Raw genomic sequence first — 20,313 nt, forward strand, 5'->3', positions numbered from 1 at the left:
TTTTCCTTTCTAACTTTTACTAGAAACCTCAATGACAACTAGTGTATTTATTTAAATCTTTGTTAGGTAATTTGTTTGTAACAAAAGTGTATAAAATATAAAAAAATGTCACTACCAATTATTGGTGTGGAAACTAGTATTCCTTTCTTCACAAGTGGTAATAGAACTTTATTCAACGTACCTCCACTATTTTACTAGATTGATAAATTTAAACTGTAAATTTCTGTAGATTAAAAGAATTCAAAATAGTCTCTCACATTTAATAAAAATAATTAAGATTATGACTGTGTCCCAATAATTTACAAATTATTAGGTCTTTGTTTTCTTTTTTTTGTCTCCCTCTCGTGCTGAGAGAATGTTTATAGGTTACCCCCATAGAGATTTTCTTACCACTTGAAAGTTTTATGGGTTAATACTGCAATCATGGACCCAAATATATTTCAGGAAATTTGACGGAAGACTTGACTTTAAATTTTTTAAGTAAAAAAGATAAGTTATATTTTGTTTCGTTAAAAGATTGATATTTGTATTTTGTTTGATTAAAAAGCCAAAAAGAAATTTGTGTTTATTTAAAAATTTAATATTTTTTGCAAATAGTTAAAATTTTCTTGCGAACAGTTGCAATCCTTTTGCGAGCAGTTGCAACTCTTTCCAAACAGTTTCAACATTTTTGCAAATCAGTTGCAATTTTTTTTTTTGCAAGCAGTTGAAACTCTTTTACAAGTTGTTGGAAACTTCTTGCAAGCCATTGCAAATGATGAAAATACCCAAACTAGAAAAAATTGTTGAAATTTAATGTTTCATGAGTCCTGGTTAGCGTAGCCTTTCTAGCGTTCTCTTAGAGGGTGTTTGATTTTTTTTAACACTTATAAGTGCTACCACTTACTAAGTGGTAATCACTTAGTAAGTGATATCACTTGTAAGTTCTATGGCGTTTGTTTTCCATCACTTCTAAGTGCTGGATGTTTGTTTTTATTATAATTCTAAATGTCATAAAAATGAGAAATTGTCTATTTTTACCTTAAAGTATTTACACATCAGAATTTCATACTAATTCTTTTGCTTGCAAGTTTGGATACAAGAGAATTACGGTTTATGAATACTTTGTGTTGAAAATATTAACCTCAAATAATTAAAAATTATGAAGGAGAAAGAACTTACGTTGCATCATGAAGTTTGGGTGGTTCCGTGATTATTGAGGGAAGAGATGGGAAAAAAATTAGGAAAAAAGCTTAGGTGAAGGATGAGTGAAGAAGGAAAAGAGTCATCGCTAAAGTCATAAAAAGTTTTTTTACTTATCAATTGTATAAGATTTTCTTTTTAGTTATAATTATATTGGTAATTATTATATTCGAAAAATGATAAAAATGTCTTTTTTAGCACTTAGAAAGTAAGTGCAAAAAAATAAACTCCAAGTTGGAGCTTACGTTTTTGCACTTACTTTGGCCCCACTTTCAAGTGATATTCACTTATTAAGTGAAAAAACAAATGACCTACTTATTAAGTGAAAATCACTTAATAAGTGCAAAAATCAAACACCCTCTTAGTTCATTTATTTTCATTCTTTATCACTTAATCATCTAACTTTTAAGAGTTTGGCTACTTATTCTATCTTTAACCAACTATTAATTACTAATACCATTTTTGTAAAATCATTTAAAGAACAATACAATTGTTAGTGTTTGTATCATTGTATTTTTTTTTTGTGTGTTTCTAACTAGGGGTGGGAAAAATGCCCGAAAGCCCGATATCCGATACGTTCACCCGAGCCCGACGAGGTCCGTGGACGCCCGAACCCGATGACGGGTACTACCCGCCCAGCCCGCTACGTTTTAGTGGGCGGGCTCGGGTAAATTGCTCCACCCGGCCACCCGCCCAAGCCCGAGCCCGATGGGATATACCCGGTGGGTGCTCATAAAATCGCCTTATGAAAACTTTAAATGATGGAGCTAGTGGTATCCGTTCGATGAGATTCAATGGAGTGTCCACATCCGTCAGATTAATAACAACCCTAAATCAACTCATCTGCCTCCCTATATATATTCTCAACCTCTTTTAAGCCATTTTCCATGTGCAGATGTGCTTAAGTCCATCTGAGAGACTGGAGAGAGATTACACTTCATCCCTCATTCACGTTTCCTTTCATTACCCCTATCTAAGACTCTCTCCTAACTTGAATGATTCTAGAAGAATAAAACTTATGGTTCGTTTAGTGATTCCAGAAAAATAAAACTTTGGAGAAGATGAAAGATATCATTTGTAGTTTATTTTTCATTCTATCTTCTTCTCTTTCTATATACCGTTTCTTGGTAATTCTCACGTTCTTCTTAACCCTTTTGTACAGATCCGAACAAGATCTACATAGGTTGGTAAATGATATGTTTTTACACTTATCAGACCTATCCAGATTGCTACCTCTCTTTATAATATCATGTAATAAATATTATCCATGCAAATCAGTGGTTGATGTGAACTTTTTTTGTGTATCAAATTATAAACCTACATATAATTATTGAATGGAGATCTCTAGAGTTTTGATTTGTTCAAATCATAGAAGTTTGTTCTGGATAAAAAAAAAAAAAAAATCAGATTTAGAAACCCGAAGCCCGATTCGCCCGAAGCCCGGATAACCCGATTCTTTAGCGGGCTTGGGCGGGCTTTGAGCAGAGAAAATTTTAAAAAAGCCCGCCCGAGTCCGCCCGAGTACCCTAATGGTCAGAGGGGATATCTACCCGACCCGCCCGAGCCCGACTCAGATCTACCCGCGGGCGTCCATACCCGCCCGATTCCCACCCCTATTTCTAACCATGTTATTGATGAAAAAAATATGTCTTGTCTCTTTCACTCTCATCAAATATCGATCAAATTGAAAAAGTAACCAACTGACTACTTATATATAATAAATCTTTACAAATACTTCAAATATAGGTGGAAGACCAACAACTGTATGTCCAGTTGGTTGTGAATCTACTCTGCAAATACAGAGATCAAGTTCCATTCATAGTGGAAGAGGAATCGATAATTTATTGAATTGTATTAAAAAGTATAAATAAAATAAAGTTAGGAATGAGTTTTCATTCCCCTAGATAGCCTTGAGTCTTTATATGACCTTTAAGATTCAAGATGTCAGTAATAATAGTAGTTATTGGGCTTATTTAGTTCATATATTTGTTCATGATGTATTTATACTAGGTTGAGTGTAATGATTTTTGGAGTCTGTATAAAAAAAACATGTATTGAAGACATTTGAAAATGCCCCTAACAAAATGGCCCATGGGCCCAGACCCAATGTCTCATGGGTCAAGGCCCACTGTCCCAATCCTCTATTCGGAACCTCCTTCGTCACTTCGTGTATAAAAAGCAACATACCCCTTTCTTCTCTATCTGGAAACCCATCAAACGAAATTTGAAATTTGAAAGTTTTAGAGAGAGAGAGAGAGAAAAAGATGGCTTCGAAAGAAGGAATGAAGAGCTTCTACAGGCAGAAGAAGAACGGTGGAATCACCAAATCTAGTAAGACTAAACCTTCCAAGAAAAGTGCTAGTTTTGGTTCTGATCAACCACAACCCGCTGCTTTAATCTCTCATGGCGCCCTCGATCTCAAAGGTTTCTCTTTTTCTCTCTGTCTCTATCTTTCTCTAGGGTTGTAATTAGGGTTTCATTTGTTTCTTGAAGTTCAACTTTGTATTCTATGGATTAGGTTTTGACAGTATCATAGTGCTGTTGATTTAGGTTGGGGGTTTCCCAAAATCTGATTTAAAATCTGTTAGTGATAATATTAGGGTTTCGAGATTTGAAGAAGGGGGATTTTTAATTTTCTTAGTGATTGCTGAAATGTGGGTATTAGGGTTATATAAGATCATATTAGTATTTAATAAGATGGACATTTGAACTTTTTGAAGATAGGTTGTTGTTGTTGCTCAAATAAGTAAGTTTGAAGGTTATGTCTTTTGAGCGTCTTTAGTAGAGGGTTTTGAGTCGAATACAAGATCGACTTGGATCAATAAAAAACCGAGGAAGTAGAAATAGAAAGATCAAAATTTTCGAAAGGCAATCAAATAAACTGATACATTAGTATTTTATTCCCATTCGAACTGATGAAATTTTTGGTCTTTTGATCTTGATTAGTGTCCATGTTTTTTTTGTGCTTGATTGTTCAAATACTCAAATTTGGGTTGTACCGATTTATCATTTTTTTGTTTTAGATGATTATGGTAAAACAGAGGAGATGCTGAGGCAATTCGACATGAACATGACTTATGGACCATGCATTGGAATGACTAGACTCGCTCGATGGGAGCGAGCTAACAAATTAGGCATGAACCCACCTAAGGAGATCGAAAGTTGTTTGAGAGAAGCCAAGGTTGGATTGGAGTGCTTATGGGATGGTCGTGTTTAGTTGTTCAAGTCGACGAACTCTTTAAGTATGATGATTTGGGTGTTTTAGTGAGAAATGTTCAGTTACTTGCTGTACTTGATCCACTCACTTTGTATTTGAGCACTCTTTAACTATGTACTTCCTATCCCATTCCCATATGAATTAACTGGAGTTGTTTGTTGTTCAGAAATCATGATTATGTCTATTATTGTTAACTCACTCTTCATGGTTTTCGGGATTTAGACTAAACTTCTTATGATTGTGGTTCAAATTAAATGGACCAAAATCAACTCAAACCAGTCATAAGAACAAGTCGAACAAAAAAAATGTTCTGAAATCTGGCTCAAGTCAATTCAGACCTTAAGTAAGATTTCTGATTCCCAGAGTCAAGTCAATCAACTTTAACGCGGTGCTTTGTTTTCCCACGCCCATGTTCGGAGCTTCCGTCGCTAGTCCGCCTCTACAACTTCATTTTCATCGTATGAATCTCTTATACTTATAGTGTGCTAATTATCTTTGTGTTTTACGATGGAGACGTATTTGGAGGAAGTTCGTGATCGTACAATCAAGGACTTTCTCAATAGTAATATCGTCATTTCCATATGCCATCTCGTACAAAAAAAAAGAAAAAAAAAAAGAGTGATTTGTGACAATAAAAGTTGTATGTATTTGGAAACTTTATTTGTAACTAATGTTGTATGTTGAAGTTGGTTTATAAATATATATGTATTTTTCTCTTTGTTTTGTTGGAGTTGGATTTGTTGTTTTTAGGTTATTTGAGACAATAATTTCTTGAAATTTTATGTCTGATTCAAATTGACCACATAAGTTCTAAACAATCACGTGAAAGAACTTGAAACTCATGCCACAAACAACTTCAAACACTTAACCAGTACCTTAATTGAGACCAAAATTAGAATACAATGATAACAATATTGAATTAATTGTTCTCAATGGGTTGTCGAAACAACAATGTAAAACCTATTTATCATCTTTAAAGTCAGATAACACCTATCCCCATTCTTCTTGTAACAGAGTTTTTTTTGTTTATTACTATACAAAAGCACTGAACCCAGGTAACTTTAGGGCTGCCTACATACCAATGAGGGGTCGGACTAAACCGACTTGAACTGGATCAAGTGCAATGTAGTTCTCCTATATACATTAACTACTTCAAACCCTACTTACCATATCAGTCTTTTGTTAATCAAGTTTTACATAATAATTCTTCTATTAACTACCAAATCAAAAGGACTAATTTTATATCTAGACTTGATTTAGAAATTCGTCCAGCTCCTCCCACAAATCAGGATCCATGTCCATCCACGTATCAGCATCATTTGCTTCTGCTTCTTCTTTTTCCTTAGCTTCTTCCTTAGACATATCACCATCGATTGTTTCTTTCTCCATTATTAATGCAGGTTCATCGATCATTTTATCAAGCTCTGTAAAGGAAGTACTTTCTTGATGGTTTATCAGCATTGTTACATTTGTGTACGGTAAAGCTTCATTGTTGTTGACCTCAAGCTTCATTGAGGTCTTTGATGAATTATGGTTGTTATGGTGAATTCTGCATACAACCCATTCATCGAACTGCAATATATATATATATATATATATATATATATATATATATATATATATATATATATATATATATATATATATTAAAAACCAAAGTTAATCAATCAATAAGTTAATTAATTAAAACACAAGTAAAAGTAAAACAAATGGAAAAAAATAACATTATGACGATGTTGCTAGTTATTTTTAGGTACGTACCTTGGAGGTGGTGGTAGTTAATATATATTCATGCATGATAAAATTTGTTTTAGTAGATTCCATGGAGTTTCCTTTGAAGTAAACCAAAGTGTTCTTTTTTCCGATTTCCCTTTTAGATTCTCTACTTTTGATAGGCTGACTTGTTGTTGTTGCTCTCCAAAACCCGCCCGGGGTGCAACGGTTAGGCCGGGTTGCGTTTTCAGACATAGGGGTTCTTTTAGTGAAAAGAAACCAATTTCCGTTCTCTTCGGATGCCTTGTAACAATCTACAACATATAATTAATCGTAAAATCAGTAATGCATATATATATTTAATAGTATTATATATATACATGAAATCAAGAAAGGTAAATTTAAACAAAGTGAAGTAAGGAGTAATTACCAGAGAGAAGATCGGCATGAATATCGTAGAGCCTAATTGTCTTGATGTTGGAACAAAGAGGTTTACCATTAAGTTCGCCTTCGAGCATCGAAAGCAATTCTTCGTCGGTGGGTTTGAACTTAAACCCAGGAATTAAATATAATGAATCCATTTGACAAAATCAGAAGTGAAGAAGAATTGAAGTAAGATATTTGAGAGAGAGAGAGAGAAGGAATTTATGGGAATTGTATGAAAGAGAGTGAGAAATGGACGATTTATAAAATCACTTAGAATTTGTTGTAAAATAATGGCAATTGCCTTCCTTTCTTATAGGATGAAAACCCGGGAAAATTGGGGGGATAATGGTCGGTTTGTTAATCTCTACTCCACAAGTCTCTTCTTAACTAGGTTGGGGGTACCGTGTGCTTATGTGGTAAGTGAATAAGACTCCTTCACAAGGAATAGCATTTTTCTTTAATATATATGCATGTGATTTTTGATATAATATTCCTATTTACACCCAGCACCATTACAACAATCATCTGGATGCATGGTTTTAAGATGATGTGCTACTAGCGGAGTAGCGGTTAATATACATCGACGGTATTATTCTAGAGTCACATAAGTAATTTTGTGCGGTAAATGAACAAAACAGTTTTCATGCAAAATGACATGGAGAGATGCACAAAACACTATGGGAAGACTCTTGGAAAAAATCAACAAATTTTTGAACAAAAAAATATGGGAAATGCTATTTTCGAGGTTGACAAGGGGTTTGAACATAATGATGAGATGGATGCCTTTCATACGTAAAAAAAGTGGATGACCCAAATCTGAACCGCTCAAATCGAACGACTCAGATTAAAACAAAATTTTCACTCATTTTTTTAACTTATGAAAGGCATCCACCTCATCATTATGTCAAACCCCTTGTCAACCTCCTTGGGAAGGTAGCATCACCGAGAAATTATTTATGCCATGTAAATGGGTTTGTCTTCAGCTCGTTTGAAAAGTACATATCATTCATCTTTGGATAGCTCGTTTGAAAAGTACATATCATTCATCTTCATCCGATTGTGAATCCAAATCCTTACGAAGCTATCCTTATTTTCCTCGAAAATGCATGTAGAATAAAAGCACCTAATCTTATGCATTATATCTCCATAAAATTTATATAAATTCACAATTTCGAGTAGTGAAAATCTTGTAGGCCACTGACTAGTTCAAAAAAGCTCTATACTTGTCTTCAAAACAGATCCTTCAAAAAGCTCTCTCTCCTAAACATTGCAACTCATATTATATTATTATTCTAACATCAATTCTAGTCAATACTGTGGACAGCATATGCATAATTGAAGTTTATATATGATAATCTAACCTCAATTCTAGTCAATACTGTGGACAGCATATGCATAATTGACAACAGAAAACAAATTGTAATCACTAAAAATTGCAACTCATATTATATTATTATTAATTCATTTAAATTTGCAAGTCACACGTATATTCGTCATTTTTCACAGGCTGAAATCAAGTACAAGAGAGATTTACCGACTTTTTCTTTTATTATATATATAGGCATATAGCTAAAGCATGCCTAGCAAACTTGCCAGAAGATATAGAGACGCGGATTTAGCGTTACTTGATATCATATGGAATGCCTGAATTCCCCCATTTGAAAAAATGAAAGCCTCCTTCGTCCATCCCACGACCTTGTTTGCCAAGCAGCGGATCGATGATGCGTCTCCACCCATTGTAATCTATGGAAGACCCGGGTTGTTTGCCCTATAAACTTCAATCCATCTACCATAAATCCTATAAATTTTAAAAGAAAATTTTCTTCGGGTTCATCACCAGAAGTTTCAGACTCAACTTCTACGTTATTTTTCATTTCAACACCGAGACCGACTCTAATTTATCATCTTTGCCAGTTGATCCTGGACTTAGACTACCAATTTCGCGTTATGAATTCAATTTCGCGTTATGAAAATATTGTCGAGTGTCAAGACACTTCAAGGTAGATGATGTTTATATATGATAATCTAACCTCAATTCTAGTCAACTGTGTGGACAACATATGCATAATTGACCACAGAAAACAAATTGTAATCACTAAACATTGCAACTCATATTATATTATTATTCATTTAAATTTGCAAGTCACACTTATATTCGTCATTTTTAACAGGCTGAAATCAAGTACAAGAGAGATTTATCGACTTTTTCTTTTATTATATATAGCTAAAGCATGCCTAGCATAACTTGCGAGAAGATATAGAGACGCGGAATTAACGTTACTTGCTATCATATGGAATGCCTGATTCTCATCAGAAAAAAATGAAAGCCTCCTTCGTCCATCCCACAACCTTGTTTGCCAAGCAGTGGATCAATGATGCGTCTCCACCCATTGTAATCTATGGGAGACCCAGCATCTGGCAGAGTAAACCCGTTTACAATGAAAGAAGGTGTTCCAAGAACTCCTCCTGAACATCCATACTGCATGACAAAAATCACAAAACAGATAATGCAATGACATATGATAATATGTAACAATGATTGTTTTTTTTATCACATTAATGATGTAAATTCAGCGTTACAGCAACGCGAATAATGGAAGTGTTAAGACAATGTGAAAATTTCTTTAACTCTTTGATAAACTGACTTTCTTAATAGTTAGTTAAGTTGTTAATCATAACAACTTAACTAACTACTATTTAAACTGTAACTAACTTTCTCTAACTTCTTATTTAATCAAATTTCAGTTCCAATAAAACTTTTAATCCAGGATTACACATTAAGATAAATGCAACTCTGCTGTATTAAGTACTCAAATTTCAGTTCACATACATATAATATAACAACCAATTAAGTGCAGTTCTTGCTTATTTCTGGACACTTAAATCAATAATTACTTGATTTTATCTTCATATTGGAGCTCATATATATATATGATAACTCAATTTTACAGTAATAATCAACTATTATACTTGAGTAAGTGCATCTGGATCGAAAACACGATTATGGCACGTTGTGTCACACGGGTAAGGACAATCGATCTCTTGGAATGGACTCCGATCGTAATACCAATCTCCAACTGCCTTTGCAATTGTCTGCAATTGTAAGCGACGGTTCAGTAAGTGAGAAAAAAATTATGTTGAAGAAAAGAATAGAAGTTGTATTTGGAAGGAAGTGTTTACCGTCTTCTTAAGAACAGGGGAATCGTCTCGTAACCAAGTTTCTTGTGTCCCTGATTGACAGTGAGCGTAACATGAGTTAATGAACATCCCTCTTGACGAAGATTGTCCGAATCCTTTCAATGCATCTAAGAAATCCGACCTAAATCCTGTTCAAAGTTCAAAAAGATTCCCGATATCATCAGAAGAAGTATCATAACATACATTTTCGATTCAAGCATTCAAACATTATCAAGAGTATACCAAGTTCTTCGACTCATGAATATAGATTCCTTATACACAATCCCATTACTAAGGTAGTGCTTGTTGTTCCTCCAAGTCAGATTTCAGTATATTTGTTTTTGTCAAACTCGTCTGATTGGCTGATTTGGTCTGAACCCGGGTTCATTTGAGACTTTGAGTAGGACAAGTCTGACTCAGGTGAGTTAGATTTAGAAAATGAAGAAAAAACACCATCCATCTATGAATGCCTAAATCATGAAGAGAGTTTCTGCTTGGGTACTGCTTCAATTCGAGAAGATTTACGTACTACAAATCATGTTAAAACGGGGTTTTGTGTATCGATAAACAATTTAAGAGTTATGAGAAGATTTGCACTTTAAACCTTGTAGCGTTTGGAGTTGACTTGAAGAACAATCCTTTATATCAAGTTTACAGGAGTGCCATGTTCCATGAGGATCAGCAACTCCTGGTGCCAAAATGTTCTTTACCTGCAAAAATGTTATTTCCGAGCTTAGTATATGTATTTACAAATTGATACCCCAACCTTACCGATGGATTCCAATCGTGTGTCCCTGATTGTCTGGTTATTCCACATGAGAAAACAAGCAGGGCCACACGATTCGAAACTGAGGTATCAATAGTATAGTTCAATGAAAAATTGTTCGCTCGTGCGAAAAGTTCTTACCTGCCATGAATCATAGGCGGCATTTATTAGAAACAGTGGCGTTTTGATATTTGGAACTACGTATTGTGGAAAGAAGCACTGCAATTTCATTTGATATGTATTAGTGATAAGAAAACATTTCAAATGCGGATGTCAGAAACTAAAAGTAACACTGAATTACTCACTGAGCTAGGGTTGGCGCTTGGGCTGCAAGAGGTAGGCAAATTTTTGGCTGACCCCTGTGTGTTTAGAAAGACATTTGTGTACATCAATTATGTCACTATGAGAATGATCAAGTTCTTACGTATAGAGCAAAAACATGAATAAACTTATGACCTTTTGAGATATAGGAATCCAAAGTAGGATTTTGATAAAATGTAGGATTCAGTGGGAATCTAAAATCCTTGGTCTGTTGAGAAAATAGAAAGCGTAGGGATCCTAAATCTTATAAAATTACTTTTCCTTCTTCCGCATTAGTTGTAAAAGTCACCGGGACTATCCTGTAAGATTTGGTGGGATTTGGGTTTATTTGTTACCAAATGAACCACGAAAATCCTAAGGGTTTATGATTCCTCCATCTAGACAGACTATTAGAAAATATGGTTTTAAAATCTTATTTGGATCGAAAATACAAAACTTACATGTGTTTTCACCACTTCATCGAAGACATTTTGTATGTGCATTGCCCCCGAGACATCTTTCCTATTATAGAATGCAGCAAAATTCGTTCAATATATCATTTAATAAAATTGAGTTCATTTTCATATCTATCTTGATTTCAAATGGAACATCATACAAAAATGAGAAGTGTTTCCTAATAACGAACTTACGTATTTATAAAGAAACCAGCATCGGAGAGGCATTTTACTTTGGTACTAGCCGGTACAAGGGAACGAAAGTTATCACAATGAAGAATAGCCGTCAAACCACCGGCAGAACAACCAGCAAGAATAGCCTATAGAAAAGTAAGTTCGGTTAGTTTTTTTCCGAATATTTCAGGCTAATAGAGAACTAGAAAAATTCGATATTAATCATTTAAAGAATAGTACATTTTCAGCATTTTTCATCCCTTTTGCTAGTAAATCGTCGATAATAGCACGCCAAATTCTTGCTCCTCTATAATAAAGATTTGTTTTCTGGTCAAGTTAATCGATACCCACCATAAAACATAAACGGAAACTATCATTAGTCGAGTCATTTCATAAAGTTTACTAGTACTTATTGTGATCGAAGAACTCACTGGATCCACTGCTTCCACATCTCCAGTAAATGAAGATCCATCACAGTATCGAACCTTGAGTCTATTCCAATTATAGAAGTCTAGAAATTGCAAAACCGAATTTAAGCCATTGGAAGAACATCAATAGATAAAGAAATTTCAACAATGAAGTAAGAGTGGTAGAGGTTTTACCCGGATTGTATTTTTGCTTGTTGTGTAGAATTCCGGAGAATACGAGTTGGGTAAGCATTTTCTTAGACGAACCCAAACGAGTATTTTTTCGTGCAAGACAAGTTGTGGCATTGTTGCACCAGGCTCCTCCCTGTACAAACGACGCATAATCAAAACGAGAAAACAAGCAAATCTTAGAGGTGTCTGAAAAACGAAATGTTTCATTCAAACACAAAGAAAGTTCGGTACACCAAGGTAATCTATGACATTGTCGGCCTCAGACCTATCCAAGTTCGATATCAAAATACCCTTCCGAGAAACTCCGAAGTTAATTGAAGACAGTATCTTGATCCACACAGAGAGTTTACGGGTATGGATTGTTCAGTCGAAGTACTTTTTGATCCTTGGCGCTCACGTAAAAGCCACCCTATGCATTATGCACATGCAGGCACAGACTGTTTTGTGCACAGACGGTGAAGGGTCACGTGCCATACTGGCCCTTCTACTGCCCGACACAGCCGATTGGTAACCTCTAACACTAGTTTAGGATGCAAACCTCAATAAGAATCAGCCAGTTATTAATCCCTGCACCAAATCCTTTATCAATATGGTAAGCTGGCGGGCTTCCATCCAAACAAACTGCACGAAAATATCGAAAATCAATCTCTGGTCATGAGTTTTCTTGCCAATAGGCCCGAATTCACTAAAACACATGCTCAAAATATACTAGTAGTAAAATTTAATACCTGCTCCTTTTGCTACAGCATTTTCGACAAACGTAATATCCACGTTGAATCCATTCACATTTAGTGACACCAGTAGACAAATTAGAACAGTAAGGAAGCCATGTGAAGTCGCTTCGAACATTCTGTGGAGTATAATCAATAACAAAATTTTACGGATAATAGCAAGAAAGATAAAACATTCAAAAATCTAACTCGACTGAATTTAGACATCGAGACAGATTTTAGGAAAAATACACTACCTTTACTGAAATTAAATCTTAGAGCAAATTAAACACCACCATAAATTATACAATTCTGTTTCAGATTTCAGCAAGATATGAACTTTTTGTTCTAAAAAATGATAATAGTATTAAAAGAACTTGCTTTTAATTCTTCACTTTACCTTATTTCCTCTTTCAATATCAAATATCAAAGATCCAAGTAATTAAATGCAACTTTTCACATATAAAGAAATGAACATTTTGTTTACTCTAAAGTGATATTATTAGAACTTGCTTCTAATTCTTCACTTTACCATATTTCCTCTTTCAATATCAAATCTCATACTCTTCAACAAAAAAAAAAAAACAAATCTCAAAGATCCAAGTAATTAAAATGCAATATCAACAAAAAAAAGAAGTAATTAAATGCAACTTTTTCACATATAAAGAAATGATTTTTTTTTATTCTAAAGTGATATTATTGGAACTTGCGTTTAATTCTTCACTTTTGTTTTCCCATTCTTATAAATTACCAAAAAAACTAGTTTTAAAACTTAATCCAAAACTCATTTAATTACAAGAAAATATGTATTAATTTGGTATGCAATCAACAAAAACAAAATATATATACAATTTTTGTATAATACCCATACAAATTAAACTAATAAAAAAATAGTAAGAACTTCAAAAATCAGACAACTCTTGGATACCCATTTCTTCTTTCAATCATATATCAAAGATTATCATCAAAATCTTTGAAAATGATCTATTTCTCCAATTTTATAGTCCATAAATACATTAAAAAATAACAATTTATTTTTAATTTTTGATGAAAAAAAAGAGAGAGAAGGCTAACTTAACTCATTGAACTAATTAAAACAAATCTGAGAAGTATGTATATGTACCTGAAATGAATAGAAGAGATTGTGAAACAAAGATATGAACTTGATCACTGGCCGGAATCTGACCTATAATACTAGAGTAATGTGAGGATCTGCCGACAGTCTATATTTTGAAGGTTTGAGAGGAAGGAAAACAGAACCCCAGAATAGACATTCATTCACTTAGATTTCATAACCTTAAGGTTTTCTTTATAAGAGTAATTTCAAAGTGAATCTAAGACTAAATACTTTTCACATATGGTTTGTACTGACATAAGTGCACAACTGCCTCAGCTCTATCATAAATGGTACTAGTATTATTATGGATTTTTTAATTTGGAGGAGAGAGAGAAACTAGTGAGAGAAAGTAAATAAAAAAAGTGGAAGCTAAAGAGAGATTGGAGGATGATAAATATGGGATAGAATACAATGAAATTACAAGTGTTTTAATTAAGTTGGGTCCCTTTGGATGTGGATGAATGGTGTACATTTGGTCCACTATTGTGAGAGAGAGAGAGAGATGATAGGTCAAGAGTTTGTTATTTATGGGTGCAATATTTTCTGCAAAAATACCGTGTGGACCTGTCTTTTAATGACAAGGGGGGATGTTAATTGAATCGAACATGAGTGTCTGGCCGTCTGAATTCCGGCCGAATCTTAGCTGAGGTACGTATCTTATGTCTGTAAATAACCTTATATCGTGTTACTGCGATAATGAAAAATTTACTATTATGACAAAGTAAAACAGGGTGGAAAGAGGGGTAAAACAAAAAAACAATAAAAATATGTCGGAACATGGTTGCACAAAATTGATGAAAATGTCCTTTTGTTTCGGTGATAACATATATGTTGATGTTTTTGTCCTTAGTTTAAGTTGGTAGTCGATCCCCAATAATGAGATTTTTCATCACTTGTTAAAAAGAGTATGTCCGTTCTTTTAAGTAAACATCACCAAATAGTAAAAGAAATTGTGAAAGTTATGAATCTATTTCTCGTTTTATTTGAGAATATAGTCTTGCTTAAGGGCCAAAAACTTTCACATTAATAAAAGATAATAGTCATAACAAAAGTAATGAGAAAAGTCACTATAGTTATCAAAAGTACTGGTGAGATAGAAGAAAAAAGATGTTGGCATCTAGTACTCCTATGCCTTTCTCAAAGTCCCAAATTGTCACTTTAACAAACTTTCAACACTAGTTGATTGGAAGTTTTGGTTTCTTTCCTTTTTTTTTTCTAATCCTTTAGGAATGCCATTGAGAGACTAATGACTTTGAGGAATGAGCGAACAAAAATGATAGGCCAACCGACACTCAAAACCAGACTGCTGAAAAAAATTGAAATCAACGGTCCTGATTTGAAAGTCAATTTGTGTTTTAGATCCCGAAAAATTGCAACAGTTGATTTCGTTTTTCTGTCCAAAATCAATCCAACTTTTTCGATGCCTATATCATTACTATTGAGTGAATGGGTCATATGTCAGGAACACATTTCTGTGGACTTTAACCTAAATTTATTAGGGTCCCAATGGATTTTTCTATTATTTTCTTTAAGTAGTTGGAAGTTGTGAGACCTGCATGTGCAGACCAACAGTTCTCACTGAAAGGTTTGGTATTTCTTATCTTCTTATACTACTACATTTATTTTGACTAAAGTAGTGAAGAAAAGCTCTCAACAAAAAAAAAAAGTAGTGAAGAAAAGCTCTCAACAAAAAAAAAAAGTAGTGAAGAAAAGATATAACCTATGCTCTATGGGGGGCATGCAATGGGTCGATTGTTTGTGACTAAGAAGATGTACCATTTTGTTCGGCGTTAAATTCAACTCTTCGGAAAAGAAACACCATAATATGAATAGAGTGAAACAGACACACATACTATTTTAGGTTGATTTGGGCCTATCCTAATCATACTATTGAGATTCAGACGAGTTGAATTCAGACAATAAAAAAACACACACGCACACTAATCTTTATAGTAGGCCCATAGCCGTTGTGAGCGACTAGGAAAAAACTCCACACTTGTGTTTATTTCACAAATTGTTTAAGTTTTCATACAAAAATCTTGATCTACATCTACAAAACCTTTAGGTTTTGAACTATAGTTACTATACCAGTGAAATATACAGAACCTCTCTGCTCTTTTCTGTATACCAAAACCGAGTGGTTTTGCTGCTGCTTCCTGCTAGTTCTTCTTCTTATTCTTTTGTTGCTTCTGTTCCTTCTGCTGCCTAGTTTCTTCATGGACCCACGACGAGAATAAAAGCGGAAGTAAAGTGCAAACAGCTTGTATTATTATAGCCCGTGGAAGCCCAGAAAAATCGTCACTTGTAACTCCGACATATGACGCAAGCCCAACCCCAAGATACCCGCTAACAATTGAAGCAAGGGCAACGGTAGACATGACAAATGCCATTAAAGAACCTTCACACCCTTTCGGGCAAAGCTGAGCTATAAGAACACTAAAAGGAAGAATCTTGAATATGAAAAGAACTTCAAGTAATCCCGAAACTACTACTACATAGAGTGAGTTCGGAATACCCATCTTCAAATACGTTCCGTTTACGAATAAAACATCCGATAACATCAAAATAGCCATCGTGCCTTGAACCGATGCCATTAACTTTCTTGGTGAGACCGACTTCAGTTTTCCGTTGTATGTTGCACTCCATATAAGCAAACCTACCTGCCCAAACACTTTAGAGATACCCAATACCGACGACTCGAGCTTCAAGTGTTGTGTTTGGTAGAAAAACATTGTTCCTGTCAAGAGTGGGATTACGGCAAAAGATGCAGCAAACCAAGCAATGGAGTATGCAATCTCTGGTTTTCGTAATGCCATTGATAGCTCCAAGAGTTGTTTCCTGATTCCAGTGTTCGATGCAGTCTTTGGAAGGTTGAGGGATTTTTCCCGAATTAATAGAGTTGTGATGAATTGGATAACAAGGAGAAGGCTGAATGAAAGAAAGATAGATTGAGGAGAGAGTTTGTCGATGGTAATTCCACCAATTAGGTTCCCAAGGACTCCACCAATGGAGCCAAACATCCAAACGAATGATTGAAGCTCGCCAGAAGATGACTTTTGAGGCTTTTTAGAGGTGGTTGTAGTTGATTGCTTTCCGGTCTCGGCAACAAGAGCATCATTTGCAACCTCGACGATTGAAGCACCAAAGTTGCTAAGAAGGAGAAGCAAAGTGATGATGAAGATAGACATCATAGATGATGGAAGAAGAGCTATTGCTATCCATGACACTGCTTGTAAGAACACTGCATCAAAATTAGCATAATTAGCTGCAAAATAAAACTCAAGAAATTCTGAACGAATTTATAAGAAAACCAAGGTTAAACATGTATTTGGCCATTTATTGTTCATGGTATACTGAACGTATCACACTTATGTCGGGGTTTACTTGCATACAGAAGGAGGATATGGAGTTGGATTCTTTGAGTTTCCACTATGCGTCTATGCCTGGTTCAGTTTGTAAGCCGAATCTGAGAAATCTAGAAATCATAGTCTATTTAAAATTCTGAATTAATAAATGAAGCTTCCAAGCTTAAATTACATAACATAGAGAGTATCACTGGAAGAATTTGGATTCATAATGAAATATTTTTGGCGAGGCACAATACTAGCCCTGCCCAATTCATCAACAGCTCAAAAATAACATGTGTCCTCATCGGATACCTAAATTGCGCAAATCATGATTGATGATAAGGTGTCTGAAAGACCAAAATATTTCATTCCAGGGGTTTGGGGATTGGGGGGTCGGTGGGAAGCAAGGAATTAAATTTTTGAAATATTCATGCCAGAATGACCAAAAGATTTTCACTTCGATGCGTACCGAAATTTCCACTGATACCAAAATCTCACTCGGGTTAAGGGGGTACTTAAGTTCAAATTTTGAAGTTCTATTGTCAACATATAATGTAAAGGCAGTTTTTGTTCGAATACGTACAATGGCTACCAAATGTATATTTTATATAAATCTCCATTAAGTCTCTAGCTATTTGCATGAAGTCTGGGTTCAGTTCTCACTTTCTAAAAATCTATTATGCTTTAATAGAAGAAAGACATCCAAAGCAACTTTGGTCCGTGAAACCATTAAGCTACTGAGTCAGTTGTTGTTCGTCGCTTATTTAGCATTCTGAACAAGAAAACACTAACATTCTAGCCCAGACTTGTCTTTACGTGCCTGTGGGCATCGATTTTTAAAAGCTAACTCGAACTAACACTACAAGCATCTAGCCATTGTGCCCATGATGTATGCTGCTGTCAGATGTACTTATTATGACCTAGAATGTTTATGAGTCTATGACTACATGCAACTTAAAAGAGAAAACTTATGCTTGGTTATCCAAGGAAAACCTAACTAGATCAAAACATTTCTGAGCTAGATTAATTTTAGATAGGCCCAACTCCTTCAATCGAGTGTTTAAACCCTTGACTCGTTCCTTCGAGAAATTACTATGTTTTTCTGCATTCTAAGATGTCTTTCGACAGAATCTTAGTTCATAAGATCTTCTATGAGATTTGAACTGCAACTGCGCTCATCAGACCAACTTCAAATCGGACAAAAGTGCCCCTAACTGTAGGAAAGATTATCAATATTGCCAAAAAGAGATTCCTGAAGTGGGTATCACAACTATTAGCAATTTAGCATCAGGGGATCTAAACCAATGGACCACCATTGGTCCAGGCCCGTTCTCGGACCACAAAAGCAGATCATAAGATTCTCCCAATTCTAACAACAGGTAAATCCAACGGCCTCTACTAGCTATATGAATCAAGATGTTCCACTTCCATCCACCCTTACAAGGATTCTATCCTCCAAAACATGTCCATTAGAAATCCAAGCAGAGAACAGAGGATAATGATACTATTAGTATATTGGTCTAACGGGTAATTATAGTAATAACGAACCGAATCAAGGGTATATTCGTCATTTTGACCGTCAACCGCAAGAACAAAATTTCCACCATTAAAGAACCCAAACAAAATTCTTGCTTAAAGTACAATTATTTTTCAAAGTCAGATCTGAAACCTTAAGGTTTGAATTGCCCAGAGGAATTTGTTTTTTTCATACTCCTAGTGTCTGACTCGTCTAAATAACTAACTCGGATTGATTTTTGGTTCATTTGGGTGGATGATTCAAATTTAAACAGAGTGAGATTTATATATATATAAAAAAAAAAAGACATTGTGATTCTAGGGTTTTGAAAGTAAAGAAGGGAATTGAAACTTTTTAGTTACCTCCAAAAGCGATATAAGGAATCCTATGTTGATCGGCGATGTAAACAGCGTCGGAGATAACACCGTAAAAAGGTTTACCGACCATAGGAAAATTAGCAGAGTTTTGCAAAATCTGAAGAGTAGAAGATTCAACTTTGAGACCATCTTTAAGGTAAAAATTAACAGCCATCCATGGAAAACATCTGAATCCTTGTACCCAAAATCCAAACCCTAGTAATTTCCGTAGCGTATTTTCACTTGTTTCATTTGAAACCGTCATTATATTCTCCCAAACAATTTTCTATCAACGAATTTTCTATGTTGAAACAACAAAAAAGAGAAGAGATAGAAATTATATGTATATGATGTCGGGTGATGGATGACTAGTAAAACGTGGAGTAAATTCAGATCTGGGGATGATCGACTTACGCGTCAGTCACTTGAGGTGTCTTTGGAAAATTTGGTTGTTAAAGAAGTTATCGGAGGAAAAAGTGGATTTCTTACTGGGTAATGTTCTATAGAATACACTTTATACGTGGAATCAGACATTTGTGGAAATCTTTTTGGGTCTTTGGAATTATTATTATTCTTTTATAAATGGATCTTTAGGGTCGGCATACAAAAGCAAATAAATTTTGTTATGTTAACTAAAATTATAAACCACAAAAATATGTAATATTTTTTTTTTGGAAACCGACAACGTTGTCGTCAGTGCCGGCCCTGACTTTTAGGTGGCCCGAAGCGAAATCTAAAAATGAGGCCCCTTGCATTATCCGTAAATTCAATATTTACCTTAGGCCCTCACGAAACTACATCGACCCTGAGATCATCCTACAAATTCTACGTAGAAATTAAACATTTTTTTCTTCATTCAAAAACTCATACATAATATACTTTTTACCAATTTAATCTTGGTTGGAATCATGACAATGGTTAGTTAACAAATATGGGTGCAGTTTTTTGTGATGTTAAAATGGGACCAGAAGATATTAGGATGATTTTATCTTTGGTATTCGACACCACTTGTTTTAGGCATCACAGTCTTTTTTATTCCCCTAGAGTGACTTCTTAAAACATTGAGTTTGAGATCTCATATTGGATTAGAAGGAGATGTCTCCCAATAAAGATGGTCATTTAGATTTATCTAGGATAAAATAAAATTTATCGAACTTATTTTGTTAACTATATTACGTATAAAAACAGTTTTATGTTTTACATTATCAGAAAGAACTAAGAAGACAAGAAAAAAAATTCCCATGCGACAAATTTTTCG

The 20,313-nt window shown here is 34.6% G+C and overlaps 3 protein-coding genes across 4 annotated transcripts; 1 reads left to right on the plus strand and 2 right to left on the minus strand.

The window, feature by feature from the left end:
• Positions 1-3,394: 3,394 nt before the first annotated feature.
• On the plus strand, positions 3,395-4,568 carry POLD4 (polymerase delta 4). Its single transcript, XM_086656497.1, has 2 exons — positions 3,395-3,606; positions 4,206-4,568. Exons 1-2 carry the CDS (start codon positions 3,447-3,449, stop codon positions 4,397-4,399), a joined length of 354 nt encoding a protein of 117 aa, XP_086512623.1. The 5' UTR covers positions 3,395-3,446; the 3' UTR covers positions 4,400-4,568.
• A 4,753-nt stretch (positions 4,569-9,321) lies between these two features.
• LOC147569926 (pectin acetylesterase 8-like) lies at positions 9,322-14,374 on the minus strand. 2 transcript variants are annotated; one of them, XM_086656494.1, is made up of 13 exons: positions 13,843-14,374; positions 12,738-12,859; positions 12,548-12,630; positions 12,013-12,142; positions 11,842-11,921; positions 11,651-11,737; positions 11,432-11,556; positions 11,243-11,303; positions 10,787-10,840; positions 10,623-10,700; positions 10,320-10,425; positions 9,719-9,864; positions 9,322-9,631 (listed from the first exon to the last, which is right to left on the minus strand). In XM_086656494.1, the coding sequence occupies exons 2-13, from the start codon at positions 12,856-12,858 to the stop codon at positions 9,503-9,505; spliced, it is 1,200 nt and encodes a 399-aa protein (XP_086512620.1). In that variant the 5' UTR covers position 12,859; positions 13,843-14,374; the 3' UTR covers positions 9,322-9,502. The 2 variants fall into 2 exon arrangements, with proteins under 2 accessions (XP_086512620.1, XP_086512621.1); XM_086656495.1 differs by lacking the exon at positions 13,843-14,374 and adding an exon at positions 12,977-13,117.
• A 1,408-nt stretch (positions 14,375-15,782) lies between these two features.
• Positions 15,783-19,600, minus strand: LOC147569927 (Major facilitator superfamily protein). Its single transcript, XM_086656423.1, has 2 exons — positions 19,062-19,600; positions 15,783-17,077 (listed from the first exon to the last, which is right to left on the minus strand). Exons 1-2 carry the CDS (start codon positions 19,318-19,320, stop codon positions 15,996-15,998), a joined length of 1,341 nt encoding a protein of 446 aa, XP_086512549.1. The 5' UTR covers positions 19,321-19,600; the 3' UTR covers positions 15,783-15,995.
• Positions 19,601-20,313: the final 713 nt, after the last annotated feature.

The sequence above is a fragment of the Eschscholzia californica genome, unplaced genomic scaffold (assembly GCF_041429995.1).
Source record: "Eschscholzia californica isolate CP2 unplaced genomic scaffold, dmEscCali1.0.p SCAF_1, whole genome shotgun sequence".
NCBI classification, from domain to species: Eukaryota; Viridiplantae; Streptophyta; class Magnoliopsida; order Ranunculales; family Papaveraceae; genus Eschscholzia; species Eschscholzia californica.